At 42.4% G+C, this 22,922-nt stretch overlaps 1 protein-coding gene across 50 annotated transcripts in view; it reads right to left on the bottom strand.

Annotated features, from left to right (window-relative positions):
- LOC132193014 (twitchin) overlaps positions 1-22,922 on the bottom strand; it is a 62,535-nt gene that overhangs the window by 2,971 nt on the left and 36,642 nt on the right. For all 50 annotated transcript variants that reach the window (XM_059613299.1, XM_059613297.1, XM_059613305.1 and 47 more), the window contains 38 exons: positions 15,637-21,679; positions 15,444-15,579; positions 14,788-14,954; positions 14,014-14,731; positions 13,416-13,579; positions 12,773-13,354; positions 12,528-12,709; positions 12,343-12,463; positions 11,860-12,138; positions 11,573-11,678; positions 11,312-11,517; positions 11,059-11,231; positions 10,873-11,002; positions 10,660-10,817; positions 10,331-10,568; positions 9,921-10,217; positions 9,644-9,838; positions 9,370-9,557; positions 9,032-9,307; positions 8,230-8,653; positions 7,980-8,166; positions 7,162-7,562; positions 6,940-7,082; positions 6,280-6,783; positions 5,594-5,845; positions 5,228-5,528; positions 4,368-4,949; positions 3,715-4,017; positions 3,374-3,658; positions 3,033-3,320; positions 2,441-2,833; positions 1,985-2,282; positions 1,784-1,917; positions 1,368-1,728; positions 1,079-1,305; positions 560-850; positions 312-505; positions 73-250 (listed from right to left, as the gene is read on the bottom strand). In XM_059613299.1, coding sequence (XP_059469282.1) covers positions 73-250; positions 312-505; positions 560-850; positions 1,079-1,305; positions 1,368-1,728; positions 1,784-1,917; positions 1,985-2,282; positions 2,441-2,833; positions 3,033-3,320; positions 3,374-3,658; positions 3,715-4,017; positions 4,368-4,949; positions 5,228-5,528; positions 5,594-5,845; positions 6,280-6,783; positions 6,940-7,082; positions 7,162-7,562; positions 7,980-8,166; positions 8,230-8,653; positions 9,032-9,307; positions 9,370-9,557; positions 9,644-9,838; positions 9,921-10,217; positions 10,331-10,568; positions 10,660-10,817; positions 10,873-11,002; positions 11,059-11,231; positions 11,312-11,517; positions 11,573-11,678; positions 11,860-12,138; positions 12,343-12,463; positions 12,528-12,709; positions 12,773-13,354; positions 13,416-13,579; positions 14,014-14,731; positions 14,788-14,954; positions 15,444-15,579; positions 15,637-21,679 — 16,105 coding nt within the window. The remainder of the gene's footprint in view (positions 1-72; positions 251-311; positions 506-559; positions 851-1,078; positions 1,306-1,367; positions 1,729-1,783; positions 1,918-1,984; positions 2,283-2,440; positions 2,834-3,032; positions 3,321-3,373; positions 3,659-3,714; positions 4,018-4,367; positions 4,950-5,227; positions 5,529-5,593; positions 5,846-6,279; positions 6,784-6,939; positions 7,083-7,161; positions 7,563-7,979; positions 8,167-8,229; positions 8,654-9,031; positions 9,308-9,369; positions 9,558-9,643; positions 9,839-9,920; positions 10,218-10,330; positions 10,569-10,659; positions 10,818-10,872; positions 11,003-11,058; positions 11,232-11,311; positions 11,518-11,572; positions 11,679-11,859; positions 12,139-12,342; positions 12,464-12,527; positions 12,710-12,772; positions 13,355-13,415; positions 13,580-14,013; positions 14,732-14,787; positions 14,955-15,443; positions 15,580-15,636; positions 21,680-22,922) is intronic.

The following is a 22,922-nucleotide window of genomic DNA, read 5'->3' as shown; positions in this document are numbered from 1 at the left end:
TGCCTGAAGAGAGAATCTGACTGAGTACATTTAAAGCTTTTGTTTGCATTGATTTTTTTTTTAAAATTGTACCTTCAACAATAACTACGCAGCTGGTCTCATCCTCTCCGTGCTTGTTCTTTGCCACACATCTGTATTTGCCGGAGTCTTCCGGTTTGGTGTCCAGAATTTCCATGGTGATGACACCGTCCGAGTGGGTCATTGAGTACTCGTACTTTGAAAGTTCTCGGCCTCCCTTGAACCATTTCACCTGGAAGAAAATATATGTATTTATTAGAAATTTTATTTATTTAATTTAAAAATTTCATTACTGTCGGTGTTGGTTTTCCGCTTAGACAACAGAGGAGTTTGCAGGTCTGGTGGATCTGCATAACGCGAGGACGCAGAAGGAAGGTGAAGCACGGCGCGCACTCCTTCTCTTCCTGCCACAAGGGATAGCCCACGGCTTCTCTTCTCCTCACCGGAGCGGCCTCTGGTTTGTACTGAGGAATTGCTCTCGAAATAGCTGAAATTTATTTTCAATTTTAGCAATTTTTTTTATAATCAAAGGTTTACTCACGTTGGACGTTGAGGAAGACAACTTCTTCTCTGTAGCCAAAGTGGTTCTCTGCCCTAATAATGTACTCTCCTCTGTCGTCGAGCTTGACTCTGTTGATGACGAAGGTGTAGTCCTCGCCGGCGTACCTCTTCATGAACTTAACACTTTGTCGGAGCTCGACGTTGTTGTGATACCACGAGAGTGTGGCGGTGGCGAGTCCTATCACTCTACACGTGAACTTGGCACTTTGTCCTTCATAAGCGAATGCACTCTGTGGCTTTATCACAAATCGCGGAGCGGCTTGTCTGCGGTCTGCAAAGATAATTCAGTTTTGAATTAAATTAGAAGAAAAAGTCTAACAATGACTTTATAATGTATCTTTTTGTTATGTATTTGCATTTTAATAATATTTAAGGTTTTCACTCCTGCTTTGAAATAATTTAAATTATATAACAGAAAATTATTATAGTGCAGCAAGTAAAAGTTATCAACTGATTGAAAGTTTTGGATTTTTTCCTACAATAAGTGATAATTGCTAACCAAATGATGTCTCATGGATGCGATATTTGTCAACAATGAGCTTCCTAAGGGCGCTGTATTCAGCCAATCGGCCGATGGGTACCAGGAATGAGTCCCAATCGCTGTATCTGGCACGGATCTTGTCGCGTATCCTGAGATACCTCGATTGGCTGATAATTTCTGTCCTATTGGAGTGGTCGCCAGTCAACCATGCGTGCATCAAACACTCATGGGCAGTCATGCGCTTCCTGAGTTTAAAAAAATTAATTTAAAAAAAAATAACCTTCAAATTTGGTAAAATTCGACTCACTCCTTATTCTTAACCAACAGTCTTTTGATGAAATCTTTGCCTTCCGCGGAGACATTCATGAAAGTCTCCTCCTCAAAGTCCCAGTCGCAGGCTTTCACGTTCTTGAGAGTCTCAATATCGTTTTCGCCTGCGAAGGGTGAGAGGCCACTGAGCAGCACGTAGGTCAGCACGCCCACGGCCCACATGTCTGTGTAGAAACCAACGGGCTCGCGCTCCACGATCTCGGGCGCCGCAAATTCAGCAGTGCCTGTCGAGATCTTGACCACCTCGTTCGGGTCCAACTTGGTCGCCAGACCAAAGTCGATCAGCTTCACGTTGGTGCTCACACGCGTCTGGCACATGATGTTCTCAGGTTTGATATCTAAATCAATTATTTTTTATTAAAAAATATACATTTCTTTATCTTTTAATTATACCTAAGTGAATAATGTTCTTCTCATGCATGTGTTTCACCGCCTCGCAAATTTGTCTCATGTAATTGATGACCTCAGCCTCAGACATTGTGTATCCCTCTGCAGTGATCCTTTCAAACAGTTCTCCACCGGACAGGCTAATGAAATTTTAAATAATTATTTTATTACTGTTTTTTTTTTCTTTTTTTTTAATTGAAAACTTACAATTCAAAGATCAGGACCATCTCGTCGTCATCCTCAAATGCATCGTGTAAATTGATGAGTTTGTTGTGGTGCAGCTGGTTCATGATATCGATTTCCTTTCGGATGAGCTCCTTCTCGATTGTGTGAGAAACGGGGATGAACTTGGCGGCAAAAATGTTGCCAGACTTGCGTTCCCTGCACCTGTGGACCACACCAAAGGCGCCAGTGCCGATTTCCTCCAAAATATCGTAGTAATCGTAGACACTGGTTGACTTGATGTCCACCGGCTGAGGGATGTACTTCGAATAGATGTCAAATACTGGAATTTAAATTATTTTTAATTTAAAATTTAAATCTACAGAAACTTTTATTAAGATTATAAATATTATCTTGTTTGGTCATCATTATCTGGATTAATTTTTGCTTTTAAATTAAATTAATAACTCTTTTTGATCGAATTAAAAAATTTCCACCTACCGAACTGATCATAGTCGTCAATCTTTCCTTCGGGCTTGCCACGGATCTTCTTGCCAGTGGCATCGACCTCAAACTGCTTCTTCTTAATTTGCTTCTTGTTCGTTTCCTTTGTCTTGACAGTGGTGGAGATGTCACTTGGGTCGCTGCGGCCATACACGTTTTCGGCGTACACTCTGAACTCGTACTCGTGTCCAGCGCTCAGACCGGTGATGGCCATGGTGGTGAAACGGGTGCTGCCCACCCTGATCCAACTGTTCATCGGCAACTCGCGCTTCTCCACAAGGTAGTTGGTGATGTTGCTGCCGCCGTCCCACAAAGGCGCCTTCCAAATGAGGGCCAGTGAGTCGTGACCAACATTGTCCGTCATTGGGAAGCGTGGAGGATCAGGACGATCTAAAGAGAAAATTAATCAATGCGATTATTTCCCAAAATTATTAAATATTAAATTTGAAAATATTTCTAATTTAATAAAAATAATAGTTAAATGGTTAACTAGTCTAAAATAAAATCTTAGGTAACTGAATATAAATTATTTTATCAAATTTTTATCTCCGATTTAAATTTAAATTTTTTTATTGATAAAAGTCCTTACCGCTGATCTGGACCTTGATGATGGCGCTGTCAGTTCCCAGATCATTCTCAGCCACAATCTTATAAGGACCGCTGTCCAGCTTGGTGCCGTCCCTGATGGTCAGGATGGCGTGCCTGTCTTTCCTCTCAACCTTGAAGTGAGCACCAGACTCGACGGTCTCACCCTCCTTGGACCAACTGATCTTCGGCTTGGGGCAACCAATGAATGGAATCTTGATGATCACATTCTCGCCCTTGTCGAAGAAGGCTGTGTCGCGGAAGCGAGGTGGCACGTTCAACTTTGGTGCAGCTAATTATAAAAAAAATTAATACAAAATTATTTATTTAAAAAAATTATATTACTCATGATAATGAGCTCGGCGCGGCTGGACTTAACGCCACCCTTGTTGGTGGCCCTGCAGACGTACTCGTCCGCATCCTCTCCGTACACCTCGTTGATGATCAGGGTGTAGGTGTTGCCCTCCTTCAGCATGTGATACTTGCTGCCCTGAGTAATTTCACGAGCACCCTTGTACCAGTTGATGACTGGTCTCGGCGTGCCAGTGACGGTGCACTGGAACTGTCCGTTCTTGTTCTGGACAGCCATGCAATTGCGCAAAGGAGTGGTGAACTCGGGAGGAGTGGCGGCTAAAATTTTCAAAATTCATTTTCCATTCTATTTATTTATTAAAATAAATTTTTACCTTTGGGATCCTTGATCTTGACGGAGGAGGAATTGGTGGAAGGTGGAGAAATTCCGGCCTCGTTGACGGCGAACACCTGGAACTCGTACTGGCGGTCCTCGATAAGGTTGCTGATGTTGATCTGGTTCGGCAGGCACAGCACGGTGTTGACCCTCTGCCAAGAGGAGCTGCCAGCCTCGCGTTTCTCGATCCAGTAACCCTGGACGCGAGCGCCTCCGTCCGACTCGGGCTTCTCCCAAGACAGGTGGACAAAGTCGCCTCCGACCTCCTTGACCTCGGGCGTGCCAGGTGCAGATGGAGGATCTGGAATAATTTTGTTTACGTTTGAATACAAAATCTTAAGTTCTGAAAATAATTTTCAACTCTAAATATTGATCTCTATATAAAATATTAAAGCAGCTTTATTTAAAAGTTTTGAAAGCAAATAAGTATGTTTAAAAATTAACTTTTTTCAATAAAAAGATCTAAGACTATAAATTGCATAGTAATGTAATAAATTTTGAATCAATTTCATTAATTTTCTAGAAAATTAGATGATTTTTTAAACTTATATAAAAATTTCACAATTATTCTAGTATTTATTTCAAGAAACACACTTAATTCATTCAATAATTTGATTTCTTAGATTCTTTCACCTTTAATTATTTTCTTACCGAATGGAGCCTTGGCCTTGATAGGATTGGTTCCCTCCAGTGCAGGTCCCATGCCGTTTTCGTTGACGGCCAGCACTCTGAACAGGTATTCCTGTCCTTCAGTCAGACCCTGGACGGTGAATGTGGTCTCCTTGCAGTAGCTAGAAACGGTTATCCAGTGCTGCAGGCTGATGTCGCGCCTCTCAACGACGTAGTGCGTGATCTTCAGGCCGCCGTCGTAAGCAGGCACCTTCCAGTTGAGGGTGCACATGTGCTTGGAAATGTTGGAAACGTCCAGAGGGCCGATGGGAATGCCGGGCAGGCCGGTGATGTACACGTTGAAAGACGCAGAGGCACTGCCGCTGTCATTCTTGCACGTGATGGTGTACTCGCCGCCGTCCTCCATATTGATGTCTTTGATGAAGATGATGAGATACTCATCAAAGACGGTGTATTTAAGATGGGGCGACTCGCTGATCGGAGTTCCGTTCTTTGAAAGAACGACTTGCATGGGCTGGTCACCGGTGTAATAAATTTTGATCTTGGTATTGTCCTTTTCGGCCAAGAACTGGTCATCAGGCATTCGGTCAATCCTTGGTGGAGCTGGAAAGAAAAAGTGATTAAATTAATTAATTTCACCAGTTTAATTTTGAAATTTAAGAAGAATGAAAAATGAATACATGAGAGAAAAACAAAAATGATAAATTAATAAACAAAAAAAAAGGAAATTATTTTGAAATTGTCCTTGGCTGTCATTGGATTTTAGAAAAAAAAATTTAATAAATATTCAGCTTTAAAATTTGATTAATTATAAACTTCTTGCTGTGTTTGATAAATTGTAAAAAAAAAAAATTTAAAAACAAAACTTCAAATTTTCTTACTTCCAACTTTAAGATAGGCGGTCGAGTGGACAAAGCCAAGACTGTTGCTGGCCTCGCAGGTGTAGCTGCCGTCGTCCATGCTAATCGCCTCCTCAATGAACAACCTGAACACTCCATCCTTAGATTCGGCGCGAGCACGAGCTCCAAGGTTGAGTTCGCGGCCGTTGCGGTACCACCTAGCCGTGGGCTTAGGCGTGCCAATGGCCTCACACTCCAGAGTGACAGACTTGCCCAAGGGCACGGTCTGGTTGGTGATGTTACGGACAAACTCAGGCTTCAGCCCACCGTCGATCTCGCAAACCTAAAATATTTTTCATTCAATTTTAATACTACATATTTGAAAAAAAAAATTATAATAATACGGACCTTCACTGGAGTGGTGCAGTTGCTAGGCTCACTCTTTCCAGCAGCGTTCACAGCAAAGATGCGGAATTCGTAGTCAGACCTTTCAACAAGGTTCAAGCAGCAGTAAGAGCAGTCGAGTACATTGTACTCGTTGCACTTGACCCAAACCGACGGACCTCCGACCTCACGCTTTTCAACAATGTAGCCGGTGATGCGAGATCCACCATCAGACTGAGGTGGCTCCCAGATAAGGTCCACGTAGTTCTTGCCAACCTTTAACAATTTAAATTTTTAAATTAGTTTTGGTAACGTTTTTTTACTTTTTGTTACTTAAAAATAAAATTTTTCAATCAATTTTTCTCACAAATTGATGATAATTTTTTAGCATCTGCTGATACTAGATAATTCAAAATTATCCTAGAAATCAGATTAACTAATTAAAATTAATTATATTTAATTTAAAATATTTAATATCAAATTTGAAAACAAATGTAGTTACAATAATTACAAATTTTGGGTTACTTTTTTTTGCCTTTCTTGTATGTTTAAAAAATCTTAATTTTGAACAAAGTGAATTTTCTTACAAATTGATATGAAATTTCAAGCATCCTCTAAATATTTATATCTTATATATCATATATATATTCAATTTTGCCAGAAATAAGTTTGTATATTTATATTAAAATTTTAATTATTGAATTGCTTACCTTGACAATCTTTGGTGCCAAAGGTGGAGAAGGCACACCAAACTTGCCCTTGAGCTTGAATCGGTGAGAATTATTGCTCGGCTTGCTGAAGCCTGCGGCGTTCTTGGCCTTGACTCTGAACTCATACTCGTGTCCAGTGAGCAGCGAGTGGACAACATAGGTCTGGTCCTTGAGCAGGTAGTCGCTGGCCTGGCGCCACTGCTGGTCTTCAACAACATCCCTGAACTCGAGTTTGTATCCCTGGATGCGCGAGCCTCCGTCTGAACGGGGCCTGTCCCAGGTGACGGTGACGTTTCCTGAGTCCCAGTCGACCACGCGAGGATTTCCTGGCGCGTCGGGAACCGTGAACGGGAACTTGGCCACGATCGGCTGGTCAGTTTCCAGAGGGTCGGAGACGCCATACTGGTTCTCGGCGCGGACCCTGAAGCTGTACTTCTTGTTTGGCTCCAGACCGATCACGTCATAGTGGCAGCTGCGTACAAAGCTGCTGACCTTTGACCACATCTAAAGCAAAATTCGCATTAATTCATTAACCTTCAATTGTTTTGATTAAAATTAATAGAAATTTTGAGATTTTAATTTAAACTTACTAAATTTTTAATAAAATTTTGAAATTAGAAATTAATTTCAAAATTATTTTTTGAATAAAAGAAAAATTACATTAATTGATGGATCAAGACGCTCCACAACATAGTTGGTGATTGGAGAACCACCATCGTCATTGGGTGGTTTCCAAGACAGAGAGCAAGTTTCAGGAGTGATGTCAGAAACATCCAGAGGTCCAAGTGGTGGTGTTGGTTTGTCTGGAATTAATAGAGATGTTTTTAAATGTGTAAAAAATAAAAAATTAAAGCAGAACAATTCAAATATTTTAAAACTTACCAACAACCAGGACCTTGCAAGAGGCGGTGTCTGACCCCTCGGTGTTGGTGAGCTGGATGGTGTAATTTCCAGTGTCCGACCTCTTGGCCGATTTGTTGATGAACACCGTGGCGGAGACGCTGGTGTCAAACTTGATCCTGTCTGAGCTGAGCACCTCCTCGCCGTTGATGGTCCAGTGTGGTTTAGGCTGAGGATTACCCAGGAAGGGCACGGTGATGGTGAACTCCTCGCCGGCGATCACGGTCATATCCCTGATGCTCAGGTCACTGGTGATCTTCGGCGGGCCGCGAGGTGGCTGGCAGCAAATGAGATCGGAGGCCGCGCTGAACGGTCCCTGGCCAGCGGCGTTCACGGCAGCTACGCGGAATTCGTACTCATGGGATTCAAGCAGGTTGATAATCCTAATAATTATATAGGGCAATACACATTTACACATCAATATTTGAAGGGGAAAAAATAACTTTCAAAATTAATACAATTGTAAAAAAATCTTTTGCACATTTTCAATCTTTTTAACCTTTTCTTATGTTTTATCTTCTACATTTTTGTTTTTATTTTTTCTTGCAAAAAAATAAATATTTTATTTATTTTCCTTTTTAAATTGATATCACATTTTATCAGTTTTATATTTTCTTGACGTAGAGGAACGCTACCAATTTAATACAAAATTAAAAATAAATATTCAAAATAAATATTCCACTCAATATCAAACCGTTTTAAATTTTAACTAATTTTTTTTATAAAGTTTACGTTTTCAGTATTTTTGAAATTAAATTTATAGTATTTTCATTCAATTTTATGTAAAAATGTTGTCCTACCTGTGGCTAAGGTCAGGCACCAAACCGTGCACAGCCCTGATCCACTTGTCCTCGCCCTTCAACCTCCTCTCAATAACATAGCCGCTAATAATGGCACCACCGTCGCTCCTAGGCTTGCTCCAGCCAATGGTGATCGAATCCTCAGTGGTGTCAAGGCCACGAGGAGTGCCAGGAGCAGTAGGTACATCTAGTTTAAAAAATTTAAAATAAACTTCACATTTTTAAATTTGAAATAAGAAGACAAAATTACCGAACGGATGCTTGGCCCTGATGGCTTCGGGAGTGACTGCAGGGTCAGACTGGCCGTACTGGTTCTCGGCAATGACCCTGAAGTCGTACTCGCGACCTACGGTGAGGTTGCGGATGCGCACAAAGGTGGTGGTGACGTAGCTGCTGACCTTTGTCCATGCAGACGTGCGCTGCTCCTTCTTTTCAATGACATAGTTGGTGATGTCAGCGCCTCCGTTGTCCTTAGGCGCGTTCCACAAGAGGGTCAGAGCCTCACCGGCAAACTCGTCAGCGCGCAGATTCTCAGGTGGTCCAGGTCTATCCAAAACGCGGACGTTCAAGGTGGCTGTGTCAAAACCGTGCTGGTTCCTCAACTGCAGACGGTACTGGCCGGCGTCGGTGCGCTTCGAGTTCTTCACAACCAAGCTGGCACTGTCGTCAGTCAGCTAGAATAAAAAAGGCGAAAACATTATTGTTAGAAAATAAAAATAATAATTAATTTCAATCGACAAAATAAATGCATCAAAAGGGGTTTTTTTTAAATAAAAAAATTATCATAAAACAAGCTTAGAAATTGATATAACAATAAATTGTTATAAATTTCTGTATGTATGTATCTCGATATTGTGATTGCTTCTGTGTCAAATCAATTAAAAAAAAATATGCAACTAATTTGAATGTTATTTAAATTGATATTAAAAAGATAAAAAATTAAAGAAAATAAACAAATATTATTGCTTCTTATAAATTAATTTTTAAATGCATATTTTTTTAATAAAATAAAATTAATAATAAACTTTATCTCATTTTGTTTCAGATTTTACCTTCATGAACACCCTGGTGTCAGTGTCGTCAAGGATGTTGTCATTGCAGAACCAAGAAGCACTGGGCTTGGGGAAGCCGACGTACGAAACATGGATGGAGAAGTCCTCTCCAGCCCTGACAGTGATGTCCCTGACGCCTCCCAAGTCCATGCAAGGCTTGTTGGGCTGCTCGTGAATCAAGATATTGGCGCTCGGCCTGCTCGGCTCGGACTGGCCAACTTCATTCACAGCGATCACCCTGAATTGGTACTCATCGCCCTCCTTGAGGTTAGGAATCTGGAAATTCATTGAAAGATTTATATTTTGATTTTTTAATTGAAAAAATAATAATTTTTTACCTTGTACACAGTGCTTGGGCATGGCACTCCATTAACATCGGACCATTCCGTGTCATTCTTGCCCTTCTTCTGGACAAGGTAGCCCTTGATTTTGGCTCCGCCGTCATTCCTAGGCGGCCTCCATGAAATGGTGACACTGTCCCTGGTGATGCGGTCGGCCTGGGGCTGATCAGGAGCATCAGGTTTGACTAAAATTTAATTTTTTTTCATTAATTAAACAAGTTATTTTAAATTATCTGAAATATTAAAAAAATGGACATAGACAGGGACTTACAGCGCTGAGCTCCAGCAGTGATGGGCTCGGTGGCCTTGCTAGGTTTGCCAGGTCCAGCCTCATTGCAGGCAATGACTCTGAACTCGTAGCGGTTGCCCTCTCTGAGATCTTGAACTGTGTGGCTAAGCCCGCTGATGGGGTAGTTGTTGCACTTTATCCATTCGCCACCACGCTCGCGCTTCTCAACGTAATAACCTAAAATTGAAAAAAATATTTAGAATTTTTTTAAACATTATAAATAATGTATATTTTATTATAATTTTATGTGAAATCTTACCAGTAATGGGCCTTCCTCCAGCATTGGCAGGAGGAGTCCAAGTGAGGCTGCAGCTGTTCGGGGTGTAAGCGGTGATGTCAGGCGTTCCAGGCGCATCTGGCGGGTCGAATGGGCTCTTGGCGACAACAGGTTTGCCCTCGAGAGCCTCACCCACGCCGTAAATGTTTTCGGCGCGAACCCTGAACACATAGCGCTTGCCATCGTGCAGACCCTTGACAGTGAAATTGGTCTTGGGGCAGAAGCCAGGGATGGCCCTCCAGCCATCCACGCCATATTCGGTCATCTCGACCACATAGCCTGATATTAAAAGAAAAAAATAATATAATTATTTTATTTATCTTCTTGGTTAATAAAAAAAAATAAAAAAAAAAAATTCATAATTATAACTATATTATAAAAAATTTTCCTACCTGTGATGTCGCTGCCTCCATTGTCCTGAGGGGGTCCCCATGAAAGCGTAACACTCTCTTGAGTAATATTGTCGTAAACCAGAGGACCCTTTGGTGGTCCTGGTTTATCGACAACCTCCACCTCAACGTCAGCAGAGTCTTTTCCGAACTGGTTTGAGGCAGTGATGACGTATCTGCCACTGTCAGTCCTGAGAGACTTCTCAATTTTGAGAACAGTCGAGTCGCAATCGGTCTCATACTGGAAATTAAAAATAAAATTTTAAATTTCAAATCTTAATTTATATAAAGCATTAAAAAATATATTTCTGAAAAAAATTATTTTTGCTTACAGCGATTCTGTTGGAGTCAGGCAGCTTGGAGCTGTTTCTGGTCCATTCGATGGTGGGCACAGGTGCTCCAGAAAGAGGAATCTTGGCGTAGATGGTCTCGCCAGCACGGACCTTGATTCTCTTGCCCTTGATGCCGGACAAGTCCAGTTTTGGTGCCTCTGAAATTTCAAAGTGAGATTTACACTCAATATCTTTTTTATTTCAATAACTCACCCTTCATAGGTTTTGCCGCAATGGGGTGAGAAGTGTCACTTGGTTTGCCAGGGCCAGCAGCATTGAGGGCCGTCACACGGTATTCGTACTGCTTGCCTTCATGGACATGATCGTCCAAGAACTCATTATTCTGTAAGTGTTTCATTAATTAAATTGAGCATAAGAAAAATTAATTTTTTTTCTTACTCTGACAGGGTCTCTGCTGACCTTGACCCAGCGACCAGTCATGCGCTCACGGCGCTCAACTTCGTAACCAATGATGGGTGATCCACCATTACTGATGGGCGCCTTCCACTTGATCTTGATGAAGTCCTTGTCGCTGTCAATTGGTTCAGGCCTGCCAGGACGTCCAGGAACGTCTGCAATTTAAAATAAACAATTAGTATAAAATTTAAAAGGAAAAAGTTTTAAATTTAAAATATAATTTTTCAGAACGTACCAAACTGGTTCTTGGCAACAATTGGCTGGTCAGTTGTGAGAGGATCAGAGCGTCCTTGCAAGTTCTCCGCACACACTCGGAACTCGTACTTAGTGCCCTCGAGAAGACGAGGCACCTGGGCGTGGTTGTACTTGGGATTGACATAAGAAACAGCAGGCACCCAGCCACCTCCATGGGTAAGATCTCTCTTCTCAATCACATATCCACTAAAATCAATTTTATGAGTATCATGTTTCAATTTGATTTAATATTATAGCTTACGTAATATCACTGCCACCGTTGTCCTTAGGAGGCTTCCATGACAGAGTGACACTGGATGAAGTGATCTCTTCATATTCGAGAGGTCCCTCAGGTGGTCCAGGGCGATCTAAAATTTTAAATAATTAATTACAATAAGGTATATTATGTTATTTTCTCTGGCTCTGATATATTCCCATAATTTTGAAATAAACCTAAAAATATTTTCTCAATCTTATCCTTTTAACAAACTTTCATTTTTTTTCATTTGCTCTGAATAATTTAAATTATCATATTTTTTAGATTCTTACCAAGCACAATCAATTGGAATGAGCCCTCATCCACGCCGTTTTTGTTCTTGAGCATGAGCGAGTATGTGCCACTGTCAGTTCTCTTGGCGTTGACGGTGTGCACAATTGTGTGGTAGTTGATGGAGGTGATGGTGGTCCTCTCATCAGATCTCAGCGCATTGCTGCCATTGGTCCATGTAACCTCAGGATTTGGTTCACCCACGTAGTCGATGTCCACGTGGAAAATGTGGCCGGCCTTGATGCGAATGTCGGCAAGGGGGCTCTTGATCTTGGGAGGCACTGTAAGATGAAATTTAATTAATGTTTATACTTATAATTTTAATGAAACTTTAAATCTTTTTTTAAATACATTTTACTTAAATCAACTTCAATCAAATTTCACTAGAAAATAATTGTAATTGATTTAATAATCTATAACTAATTCAATTTCTACTAATGAAAAAAGATAAAAGATATTAAAATATATTGCACAATTAAACTTACAATTCCTTGGCTTGCAGATGACAGTGTCCGAAGGCTCACTAGGCTCACTCTGGCCAGTCTTGTTGGCGGCAATTACACGGAATTCGTACTCCTGTCCCTCAGTCAAATCAGGTACAGTTGCCTATAATATTTATTTTTTCAGGTGTTGTATGCAAATTTTTTTATAAATTTTTTTATTCACTTACGCTGTTCTGTTTGCCTGGAACCTGGCAAGCGTTTTGCCAGATCGGACTGCCCTTCTCCTTCTTCTGAATGAAATATGTAGTAATTGGTGAACCACCATCAGACTTGGGCACGGGCCACTCGAGGTCGACGCGGTCCTTGTCCCAGTCGGTGATAAGAGGCTTTCCAGGAGCATCAGGCTCATCTAGATATTTATATTTTTCATTATTAATAGAAATTCAGTTTAAAATATTTCAATTTTAAATACCAAATTCATTCTTGGCAATGATGCTTCGTCCAAGCTCAAGAGGATCAGACTCGCCAATTCCATTGACTGCCTTTACTCTGAAGAGATATTCCTTCTTGTGGACCAGTCGTTGGACGTCAAAGGTTAGGGCAGAGCACTGGCCAGCTTCAGACCAGGTGCCTCTGCTTACATCCATCTTCTCAACCAAATAGTGCAGAATTGGGCAGCCACCATCGTCGAGGGGAATCTTCCAGCCAATTCTGGCGCTCTCTTTGGTAACCTCTCCGACCAGCATTGGTCCTTCAGGCGGCGATGGCCTGTCCAGGACAGTTACCATGGCTGATGCTGAGCAGGAGCCAAGGTTGTTCTCCAGGGTCAGTTGGTAACGGCCAGTATCGGAACGCACTGAGAAGGGAATTTCGAACACCGTCTGCTTGGAGAAGGTCTGGATGTCCGCGCGATCTCCCGGCTCCACAGGCTTGCCATTGATTGACCAGCGAGCAGTAGGCCTGGGAGAGGCCTCGATGGGAATAGTGTAGCTGATTTTCTGGCCAGCCTTGACCACCAAATCCTGCAAGAACTTCTTGTCCATAGTTGGCGCCTCTGCAAATTTTAATTTGGAATTTTTATTTTGAAAGATAAAAATCGGAATTTGAATATTTACGGAATCTGGGCTTGGCAATAACTGGACGAGAAGGCTCGCTGGGCTCTCCAGGACCACCCTTGTTGACAGCGATGATCCTGAATTCATATTCCTCTCCTTCAGTCAGATTAGGAGCAGTGCCCTTGGTCTGTGTTCCAGGAACTTCAGCAGCCTTTTCCCAAGGTCTGCAAGTTGAATTAAATTAAAAAATTATTATTTTTAAAATGCATTATTACAAATAGTTGAATTAATTGATTAAGTTCTTTATTTAAATTTATTTTCAATTCTAAATTATATTTTAAATTTTAAAGTGAAAGCAATAATAAAATTGTAAATTTATTTTTTGCATAAATATATTTTTTTTTTTGCTTATGGCACCCGTGAGCTTATTAGGCTATTGGGTCGGTCTCTTGCCGTAGTCGAGAACCCTTGGCACAATTGTGCTTCCCAACCAACCTGACCCCTGGTCGGGGGCATAAATATCTAGAGGTGTAGAATATGACACTTTTCCTAAAGTTTAAAATTTATATTTCCAAAATTTATCAAATTAGATGGACAAAAAATTATAATATTTAATAATTATTAATCTTTAAATAAATTTTTGCAATTTTAAACTTACCCAAATCTGGTCCTCTTTTCAATAATGTAGGACTTAATTGGCGATCCGCCGTCCTTCTTAGGTGGAGCCCATTCAAGATCAACATGGTCCTTGTCCCAGTCAGTAGGTTCAGGTGCTCCTGGCTTGTCTGGCTTGCCGAACGGATCCTTAGCTGTGATAGGCTCCCGTCCAGTCAAAGGCAGAGACTCGCCCTGCTTGTTAACAGCACGCACTCTGAAGTTGTAATCGTGACCTTCGATGAGGTTCTCCACCCTGGCCGTAGTTCCTGTGACCTCAGCCACTGGCACCCAGCGCATGTTTTCAGTGTCCAGTTTTTCGACGCTGTAGTGGGTGATTTCGGAACCGCCGTCATCCTTAGGCGGACGCCAGTACAGCGAGCAGGAGGACTTGGTGATGTTGTCTGGCTTCAGAGGGCCCTCTGGAGGCTGAGGCACGTCAAGGACAACCACGTTGACGGTGGCTGTATCCTTGCCGTTGATGTTCCTGGCCTCGATGGTGTAAACGCCGCTGTCGGCGCGCTTGGCGTCAATCACGCGCAACTTGGTGTTGTAGTTTTCGTTGGTGATCTTGATGCGGTCAGTGTTGATGAGACCGTTACCCTTCAAGCTCCATTCCTTGCTTGGAGGAGGTTCACCAATGACGGGCACATCAAAGTCAAAGTTGCCTCCGGCGCGAATCTTAATGTCCATGAGGGCATGACGATCAATGCGAGGTGGCACTAAATAATTTTTTAAGTTAATTTCTCATTAATTTTTGTAATTGTTGTATGCTTACAGTTCTTGGGACGAGCGACGTGAGGCTTGGTGGCATCACTGGCTTCTCCAGGACCAGCCTTGTTGACTGCCCTGACCCTGAATTCGTAGGTGTTGCCTTCAATTAGGTCAGGAACCCTACCAGTGGTTGTATCACCCACAACCTCTGCACACTTCTCCCAGTTTGGACTACAATTAAAGGTAAATTTTATGTTACATTAAACTAATTAAATTTATTGATAAGAATGTTTCAATTTAAAAGTAGATTATAATTTATTTGTTTTATCACTATTGAATGCGAGAAATGACTAATAATTTATGATATATAAATTATTTTAAATATTTTTTTTCATTTAAAAAAAAAACATAAAATAATACATTGCACAAATTCTTCTTAATGAAAAAACTGCGTGTTTGTGCTGTATTTAGATATCAATCAACAGCAAATAAAAAATTTGATTTGTTAAAAAGGCAAATTTAATTTTTAGTTTTAACAAAATTCCATTTCTTACTTTTTTGCTGTTAATTATTCGTAAAAAATAAAATGTCAATATACTTATTTTAATTGTAGCATTTGAAAACACAAATTTATAAAATAATTCACCTAATTTGCATAACTGCAAATTAAATTTAAATTGGAACATCGTGGTTTAGAATAGCAATCTAAAAAATTCTTACTTGAACTTGTCCTTCTTTTCAATGATGTAGCCGGTGATTGGTGAGCCACCGTCCTGATCAGGCCTTGCCCATTGAAGCTCGACAAAGTCCTTGTCGTAGTCAGTGATGTCAGGAGTGCCAGGTTTGCTTGGTTGATCTGTGAGTAAAATATAGCACAATAAAATAGTAAATATAAAAAAAATTTAACTCTCACCAAATGGATTTTTAGCCTCAATGGCCTGAGCTGTCTGCAGTGGATCGGACTTGCCCTGTTTGTTGCATGCCCGCACTCTGAACTTGTACTTGTGACCAGGCTGAAGACCATCAATTTCAAGGTTGGTAACTGGTCCATCAGTTTCACCCGCAGGTACCCATCTGCCAGTGGCCTCGTCCAGCTTTTCAACAACATACTTGTCAATGGGCTGGCCGCCGTCGTCGGCAGGTGGATTCCAGCTGAGCTTGCAGCCTTCGGCATGGATGTCGGACACCTTGAGTGGTCCTCCAGGTGGGCTTGGTTTGTCCAGGACAACCACTACAACTTCGGCTTCGTCCTTTCCATTGATGTTCTCAGCAGTGATAGTCCAGGTGCCAGATTCGGCCCTGGTAGCATTTCGCACCACTAACTTGGTGTTGTACTCTGGGTGCTGAACCTTCACCCTCTCACTCGACTTCTGCTCCTTGCCTCTGAGCAGCCATTTGGTGTCTGGAGGTGGCTCTCCGCTGACTGGAACATCAAAGTTGAAGTTCTGTCCAGCCTTGATGCGCACTTCGTGCAGTTTGGAGCGATCGATCTTTGGCGCCAAATTCTTGGGCTTGGTGATAATCGGAGGAGTGGTGTTGCTCGCCTCTCCTGGTCCAGCAGCATTGACAGCTCGGACTCGGAACTCGTAAGGAATTCCTTCAATGAGATCTGGAACCTTTGCAGCAGTTTTGTCACCAGGCACTTCCAGGGCTTTCTCCCAGTGGCCGAACTTGTCCTTCTTTTCAATAATGTATCCAGTAATTGGTGAACCACCATCCTCCTTGGGTGGCTTCCATTCAAGCGCGACGAAGTCCTTGTCCCAATCAACCGCCTTCAGATCTCCTGGCTTTCCAGGTTCGTCGAAGGGGTTCTTGGCGATGATGGACTGCTCAGCAACCAAAGGTTCAGACTCGCCTTCGGAATTGACTGCAGCAACTCGGAATTTGTACTCCTTGCCAGGTGTCAAACCGGCCACATCGAGCTGAGGTTCTGAGCTGCGGCCGCAAGGCACCCAGGTGTTGGTCTCAGGGTCGAGTTTCTCAACTTGATAGTAATCAATTGGCACACCACCGTCGTCCTTTGGCCTCTTCCACTTGAGCTTGCAGCCTTCCTTGTGAACATCGCTGATCTGTAGAGGTCCTTCTGGGCTGCTAGGCTTGTCGGTGACAATGACATTGACGGTGACCGAGTCCTTTCCAGAGCTGTTAGAGGCGATGACTGTGTATTCACCAGAGTCTCCTCTCTGGACTGGCCTAATGATAAGCTTGGTGTTATAATCAACATTGTCAATGTTGACTTTCTTAGATTGTTTCAATGGACCACCAGCATCACGCCACTCAACATTTGGAGGAGGTTCTCCAATGATGGCCGCTTCGTACTTAAGCGTGGATCCAGCAGAGATTTTGACGTCTCTGAGGTTTTTGCGGTCAATTCTCGGCGGCAGGTATCGCGCCTTGGCCAAGAATGTCTTGCTTGGCTCAGATGGCTCACTCTGACCAGCCTTGTTAAAGGCGATGATGCGGAATTGATATTCATTTCCTTCAATCAGGTTGTGAACTACGGCCTGAGGAAGAGCGTTGTTTGTTTCCAAGGCCTTCTCCCACATTGAACTGTACTTGTCTTTCTTCTCCACAATGTAGCCCAAGATGAAGGAGCCGCCGTCGGAAGCTGGTTCCTTCCAGACGAGATCAGCATGAGTTTGGCTCCAGTCAACTATCTCTGGTGCACCAGGGGCATCAGGAACTGTGAATGGATCTCTTGCAATAATCGGAGATAGAGTATCAAGAGGATCGGAGACTCCCTCCTTGTTACAAGCACGCACTCTGAACTGATACTCGTGGCCGGGAGTGAGACCTGTTACCTCCATTTCTGGATTCGTGCTGTTTCCAACAGGAAGCCACATTCCAGTATCAGGGTCAAACTTCTCAACCAAGTAATTTTCAATTGGCTCTCCACCATCATCTTTTGGCTTCTTCCATTTCAGTTTGCAGCCATCCTTGTGAATGTCAAAGACCTCCAGAGGACCTTCTGGTGCTCCGGGCTTAGAAACCACAGTGATTTCAACATCTGCGTTGTCAGAACCGTGTTGGTTGGTGGCTTGAATTTTATAAACACCAGTGTCTTTGCGCTCAGGTTTGTCGATGTAGAACTTAGAGTTATAAGGCACATCCTCAACTCGCTTAGCGCTGGTTTGCTTGAACGATTTGCCATTCATGGCCCACGTGACGTCAGGTGCAGGCTCACCCTGAATTTTAACATCAATATAAATTGGCTCGCCTTCACGAACAGTGATGCTGCGCAGGTTCTTGCGGTCGATCTTAGGCGCCAACTTGCGGGGCTTGGCGGTAATGGGCTTGCTGGCATCGCTGGGTTCTCCAGGTCCTGCCAAGTTGACGGCGCGAACCCTGAACTCGTAAGTTTGGCCTTCCTCTAAGTTCTGAGCGCGGCCGCTGCATTCGGGCCCCTTCGACTCACCACATTTCACCCACTTGGTAGTTCCCTTCTCTTTCTTTTCAATGACATAGCCAGTGATTGGCGAGCCACCGTCCTTCTCTGGTGCTGTCCACTTAAGATCAACGTGGTCTCTGTCCCAATCTGTGGCCTCTGGCCTGCCAGGTGCTCCGGGCTCATCGTAGGGATTTTTGGCAATGATTGGTTCCAGCACATCTAGAGGTTCGGACTCACCCTCGGAGTTTACAGCCATGACTCTGAACTTATATTCCTGGCCAGGCTCCAAATTTTCAACCTCCATCTTTGGCTCTTTGCACCTTCCAACAGGTACCCACCTGCCCTTTTCAGTATCCATTTTTTCAACGACATATCCTTCCAAAGGACAACCGCCGTCATCCAAAGGTGGGTTCCATTTAAGATTGCAGCCCTCTCTGTGTACATCAGCTACCCTGAGTGGTCCTTCAGGCTTGCCTGGCCTGTCCAATACTGTGATTTCGAAAGAAGCCTCATCTTTTCCGGAATCATTTTCAGCCTTAATGACCCAAGTTCCAGAATATGGGCGGGAAATTCCGGTGATAAAAAGTTTAGTGCGATAATCTTCAAAGTCAACCGTCATGTTGTCCTTTGTTTCCAGACGGGCCTTATTACAGAACCAAGACTTCTTTGGAGGAGGTTCACCAGAAATTTTCACATCCAACCTGAAGGGCTGTCCGGCCTTGATTGACATATTGTTAAGATTGGTTCTGTCGATCTTCGGTGGAGTATATCGGTCCTTAGCGAGAATTGTTTCGCTTGGTTCGCTAGGCTTGCTCTGTCCGGCTTTGTTGCAGGCGCGAACTCGGAATTGGTATTTCATGCCCTCAACCAAATCAGGCACCTTTGCTTCGCACTTGTTGCCAATAATTTCAATAGCCTTTTGCCACTTAGAGCTGTATTGATCTTTCTTTTCAACAACATAGGAAGTAATTGGAGCGCCACCGTCGTTCTTAGGCGCAGCCCATTTGAGATCTGCAAAGTGTTTTCCCCAATCCTTGACATCTGGCTTGCCAGGTTTCTCCGGGGGGTCGTATGGGTTCTTCGCGATAACTGGCACGTCAGTATCAAGAGGCTCAGATTCTCCTTCGGCATTGACGGCCTTAACTCTGAACATGTACTCCTTTCCTTCATTCAGGCCAGGCACCTCAGCTTCTGGAAGCTTTGTTGTCGTGACAGGAACCCACCTTCCAGAGTCAGTGTCCATCCTTTCAACCACGTAATGGTCAATAGGAACACCACCGTCATCTTCTGGCTTCTCCCAGTTGAGCTTGACACTCTCGGCAGTGACGTCAGACACCTTAAGCGGGCCCTTTGGCTTGCCAGGAGCGCTCAACACGCAAATATCAACATCTACTTGGTCAGTGCCGGAACTGTTCTTAGCAGTGACCTTGTAAATTCCAGTGTCGGAACGTGTTGACTTGCTCAAAGTGAATTTCGTTTTATAATCTTCATTTTCAATTTTCAGCTTGTCTGTATTCTTCAAAGGCTGTTCCTTCAGCAACCAGATAATTTCTGGAGGAGGTTCACCCTGTACGTCAGCCTCAATCACCAGCAGCTGGCCAGCGTGAATGACCTTCTTGAGCAGGTTCTTGCGATCAATCCTAGGTGCCAAGAAGCGAGGTTTGCAGACAACTGACTTAGATGGGTCACTGGGCTCAGATGGCCCAGCTTTGTTTTGTGCCACGATGCGGAATTCATATTCATGACCTTCTTCAACGTTAGTGACGCGGCCGACAGTTTTGCCTCCAGGTACGCTGCATGCGTCAACCCAGTTTCTGCCCTCCTTGTCTCTCATCTGAATGATGTATTTCTCAATGGGAGCACCGCCATCGCTCTTAGGAGCGGCCCATTCAAGATCAACGAAGTCCTTGTCCCAGTTTCTGAGCTCAGGTCTTCCAGGTTTGCCGGGCTCGTCGAATGGATTTTTGGCAATAATCGGTTTTTCGGTCTCCAGCTCTTCAGACTCACCCTCCTTGTTAACAGCCCTTACCCTGAATTTGTATGGCTTTCCTTCCTGAAGGCCAGTGATGTTAGCCTCAGGTTCTTTTGAAGTTCCACAGGGCAGCCATTGTCCGGTCAGAGGATCCAATTTTTCAATTTCATAATACTCAATTGGTGAGCCGCCGTCATCTTCGGGCTTCTTCCACTTAAGTTTGCATCCGTTCTTGGTAATATCATTAACCTCAAGAGGTCCCTTGGGCGTAGTTGGCTTACCAAGAATAGTAATGCTAACCTCAGCTGTGTCAGTTCCTGAGGCATTGGTTGCTGTAATTTTGTACGTTCCACTCTGTGCTCTTCTGGCTCTCATGATAAAGAACTTCGTGTTATAATCAATGTTGTCAATTCTGACAAACTCGTCGGACTGCAGCTCCTTCTCCTTGAAGGTCCAAGTGACCTTTGGAGGGGGCTCTCCAATGATGTTGACATCAAGTGAAACTTGCTGACCAACCTTGATATTAATTGCTTCGAGATTAGTCCTGTCGATTTTAGGTGCAAGATTTCTTGGCTTGGCAATATGAGGATTGGTTTCTTCGCTGGGCTCACTCTGTCCAGCCTTGTTGACGGCCCTCACTCTGAATTGGTAGACGTTGCCCTCCTCCAATTTAGGAACAGTGCCTGTGCAAACATTGCCGTGCACCTCTGCGCACTTAACAAAATCGGGTTTGCCGCTCTGCTTGTCCTTAAATTCAATAACGTAGCCAGTGATTGGAGAGCCACCATCTCTGATAGGTGGGTCCCACTTGAGCTTAACCATGGTCTCATCCCAGTCGACAATGTCCGGCATTCCTGGAACTGCTGGTACATCGAAAGGATTCTTTGCCAGAATAGCAGTGTCAGTTTCTAGTGGCTCGGATTCACCCTCCTCGTTCACCGCCTTGACGCGGAAGTGGTACTTTTTCATTGGCTCCAAACCCTTGATTTCAAGTTCAGGGTTCTCAGGGTCTGCGTTGCCAGCTGGTACCCACTTTCCGGTAGCCACATCCATTTTCTCAACAACGTAGTTGGTGATGGGCAGACCACCATCGTCCTTGGGTTTCTTCCACTTGAGCTTGCATCCCTCCTTGTGCACTTCGAGGGCCTCCAAAGGTCCTTCCGGCTTTCCTGGCTTGTCAAGAACACAAACTTCAACGGTGGCCTCGTCTGAGCCGGAGTCGTTGACGGCCTTCAAGGTGTAAGTGCCAGTGTCCTTGCGAGTGGCATCAGTAACTGTGAGTCTGGTGTTGTAGTCCACATTCTCAATTTTGCAGGTGGGACTATTTTCAAGGGTCTTGGACCCAATGCTCCAGGTGGTGGCTGGAGGAGGCTCACCCTTGATGTCGACGTCGAATTTGATTGACTGTCCTGCCCTGATGACAATTTTCTGCATCTTCTCCCTGTTGATCGTGGGCTTGAGGAAACGAGCCTTGGCAATATGTGGCTTTGTAGGTTCGCTGGCCTCTCCAGGTCCGGCCTTGTTAACAGCACGAACGCGGAATTGGTATGTGTTGCCCTCACGAAGGCCATCAACACGTCCCTTGGGATCTGGTCCCTGCAATTACAATTAATTAGTATTGGCTATCAATTACTATAATTTGTATGATTACTATTAATATAATTGACTTGTTATTTTTGCGGAATAAATTCACGATCCACAATTCTGTTTAACTCAAAATTTGACAATTGAATTCAAAATTTGAAATATATTATTTGATTAAATTAATTTAAATTACAATTTTGGTGAGAATATTAAAACCTGTGTTTTTGGCATAACTTTCTTAGTGGGGTCAAGAGAAGATTAAATTATTTTTATTCTCTGACAATTTCATCCAAAATTTTGATTTTTTTTTATTAAATTAATTTTATTAATAATTTTGGTCAGAATATTAAAACGTATGTTTTGTGGCGTAACTTTCTCGACGGTGGTTTAGAGAAGACTCTGACTATATTATAAAATTATTTTAATTATTTTTCTTTTTGGTTTTTCATGTCAAAGATATTTTTGTGGAAAATGCATTTTAGTCATTCAACGCCACTGCTGTCTGTGTATTTCTACATTATTTGCAGTAATATGCAAACAGCAGTGGCGACATATGAAAAAAATGCATTTTCCACACAAATATCTTTGACCTGAAAAAAAAACACATGTTACAATAATTTAATTTCAATATATATATATATATATATATATATATATATATATATATATATATATATATATATATATATATATATATATATATATATATATATATATATAAAATTATTATATATTAATTTGTTACAAAATATTGAATTGTCAAATTTTGTGTTAAAACTGGTTTAGTGTAAAAATGTGATCTTTGAATAATTTTTATAGAAAAATAACTGTAAATTTGAATGAAAATAATTTTTAAAAGATTGATTTTGCGCACCATTTCTTGTCAAAATATTTTCACATATCATGAATTATTGCTGCTGCCCGCAGCCGAAACATGTGGAGCAGGGTATTGTTTTTCTTAAACAATAAACAACTCACAAAACCCAACAAGGAAAAGCCAATTTTAAATTGAAATCACTAGATGCAAGTTTTAATTTAAAGAAAAATAATTAGTTAAGTAATATTCTAAACTTTTTAGAAAATATGCACTCTTTGGTTATTACTTACGTGTTATATTTTTTTCAAAGATAATTGAATAATTGCATGAAAGGCAGTTTTAAATTATCATTAAATTCAGAAAAATTAATCTTTTTGTTGATTAATTGTATCTACATATTTTTCATTGAAAAGACTTCATTAATGATTTTAATTTTTT

This window comes from Neocloeon triangulifer, unplaced genomic scaffold, assembly GCF_031216515.1.
Source record: "Neocloeon triangulifer isolate White Clay Creek 2 clone unplaced genomic scaffold, ASM3121651v1 ptg000003l, whole genome shotgun sequence".
Classification (NCBI taxonomy): Eukaryota; Metazoa; Arthropoda; class Insecta; order Ephemeroptera; family Baetidae; genus Neocloeon; species Neocloeon triangulifer.
The sequence above is the reverse complement of the archived record's forward strand: the minus strand, read 5'-3'. Positions and strand labels throughout refer to the sequence as shown.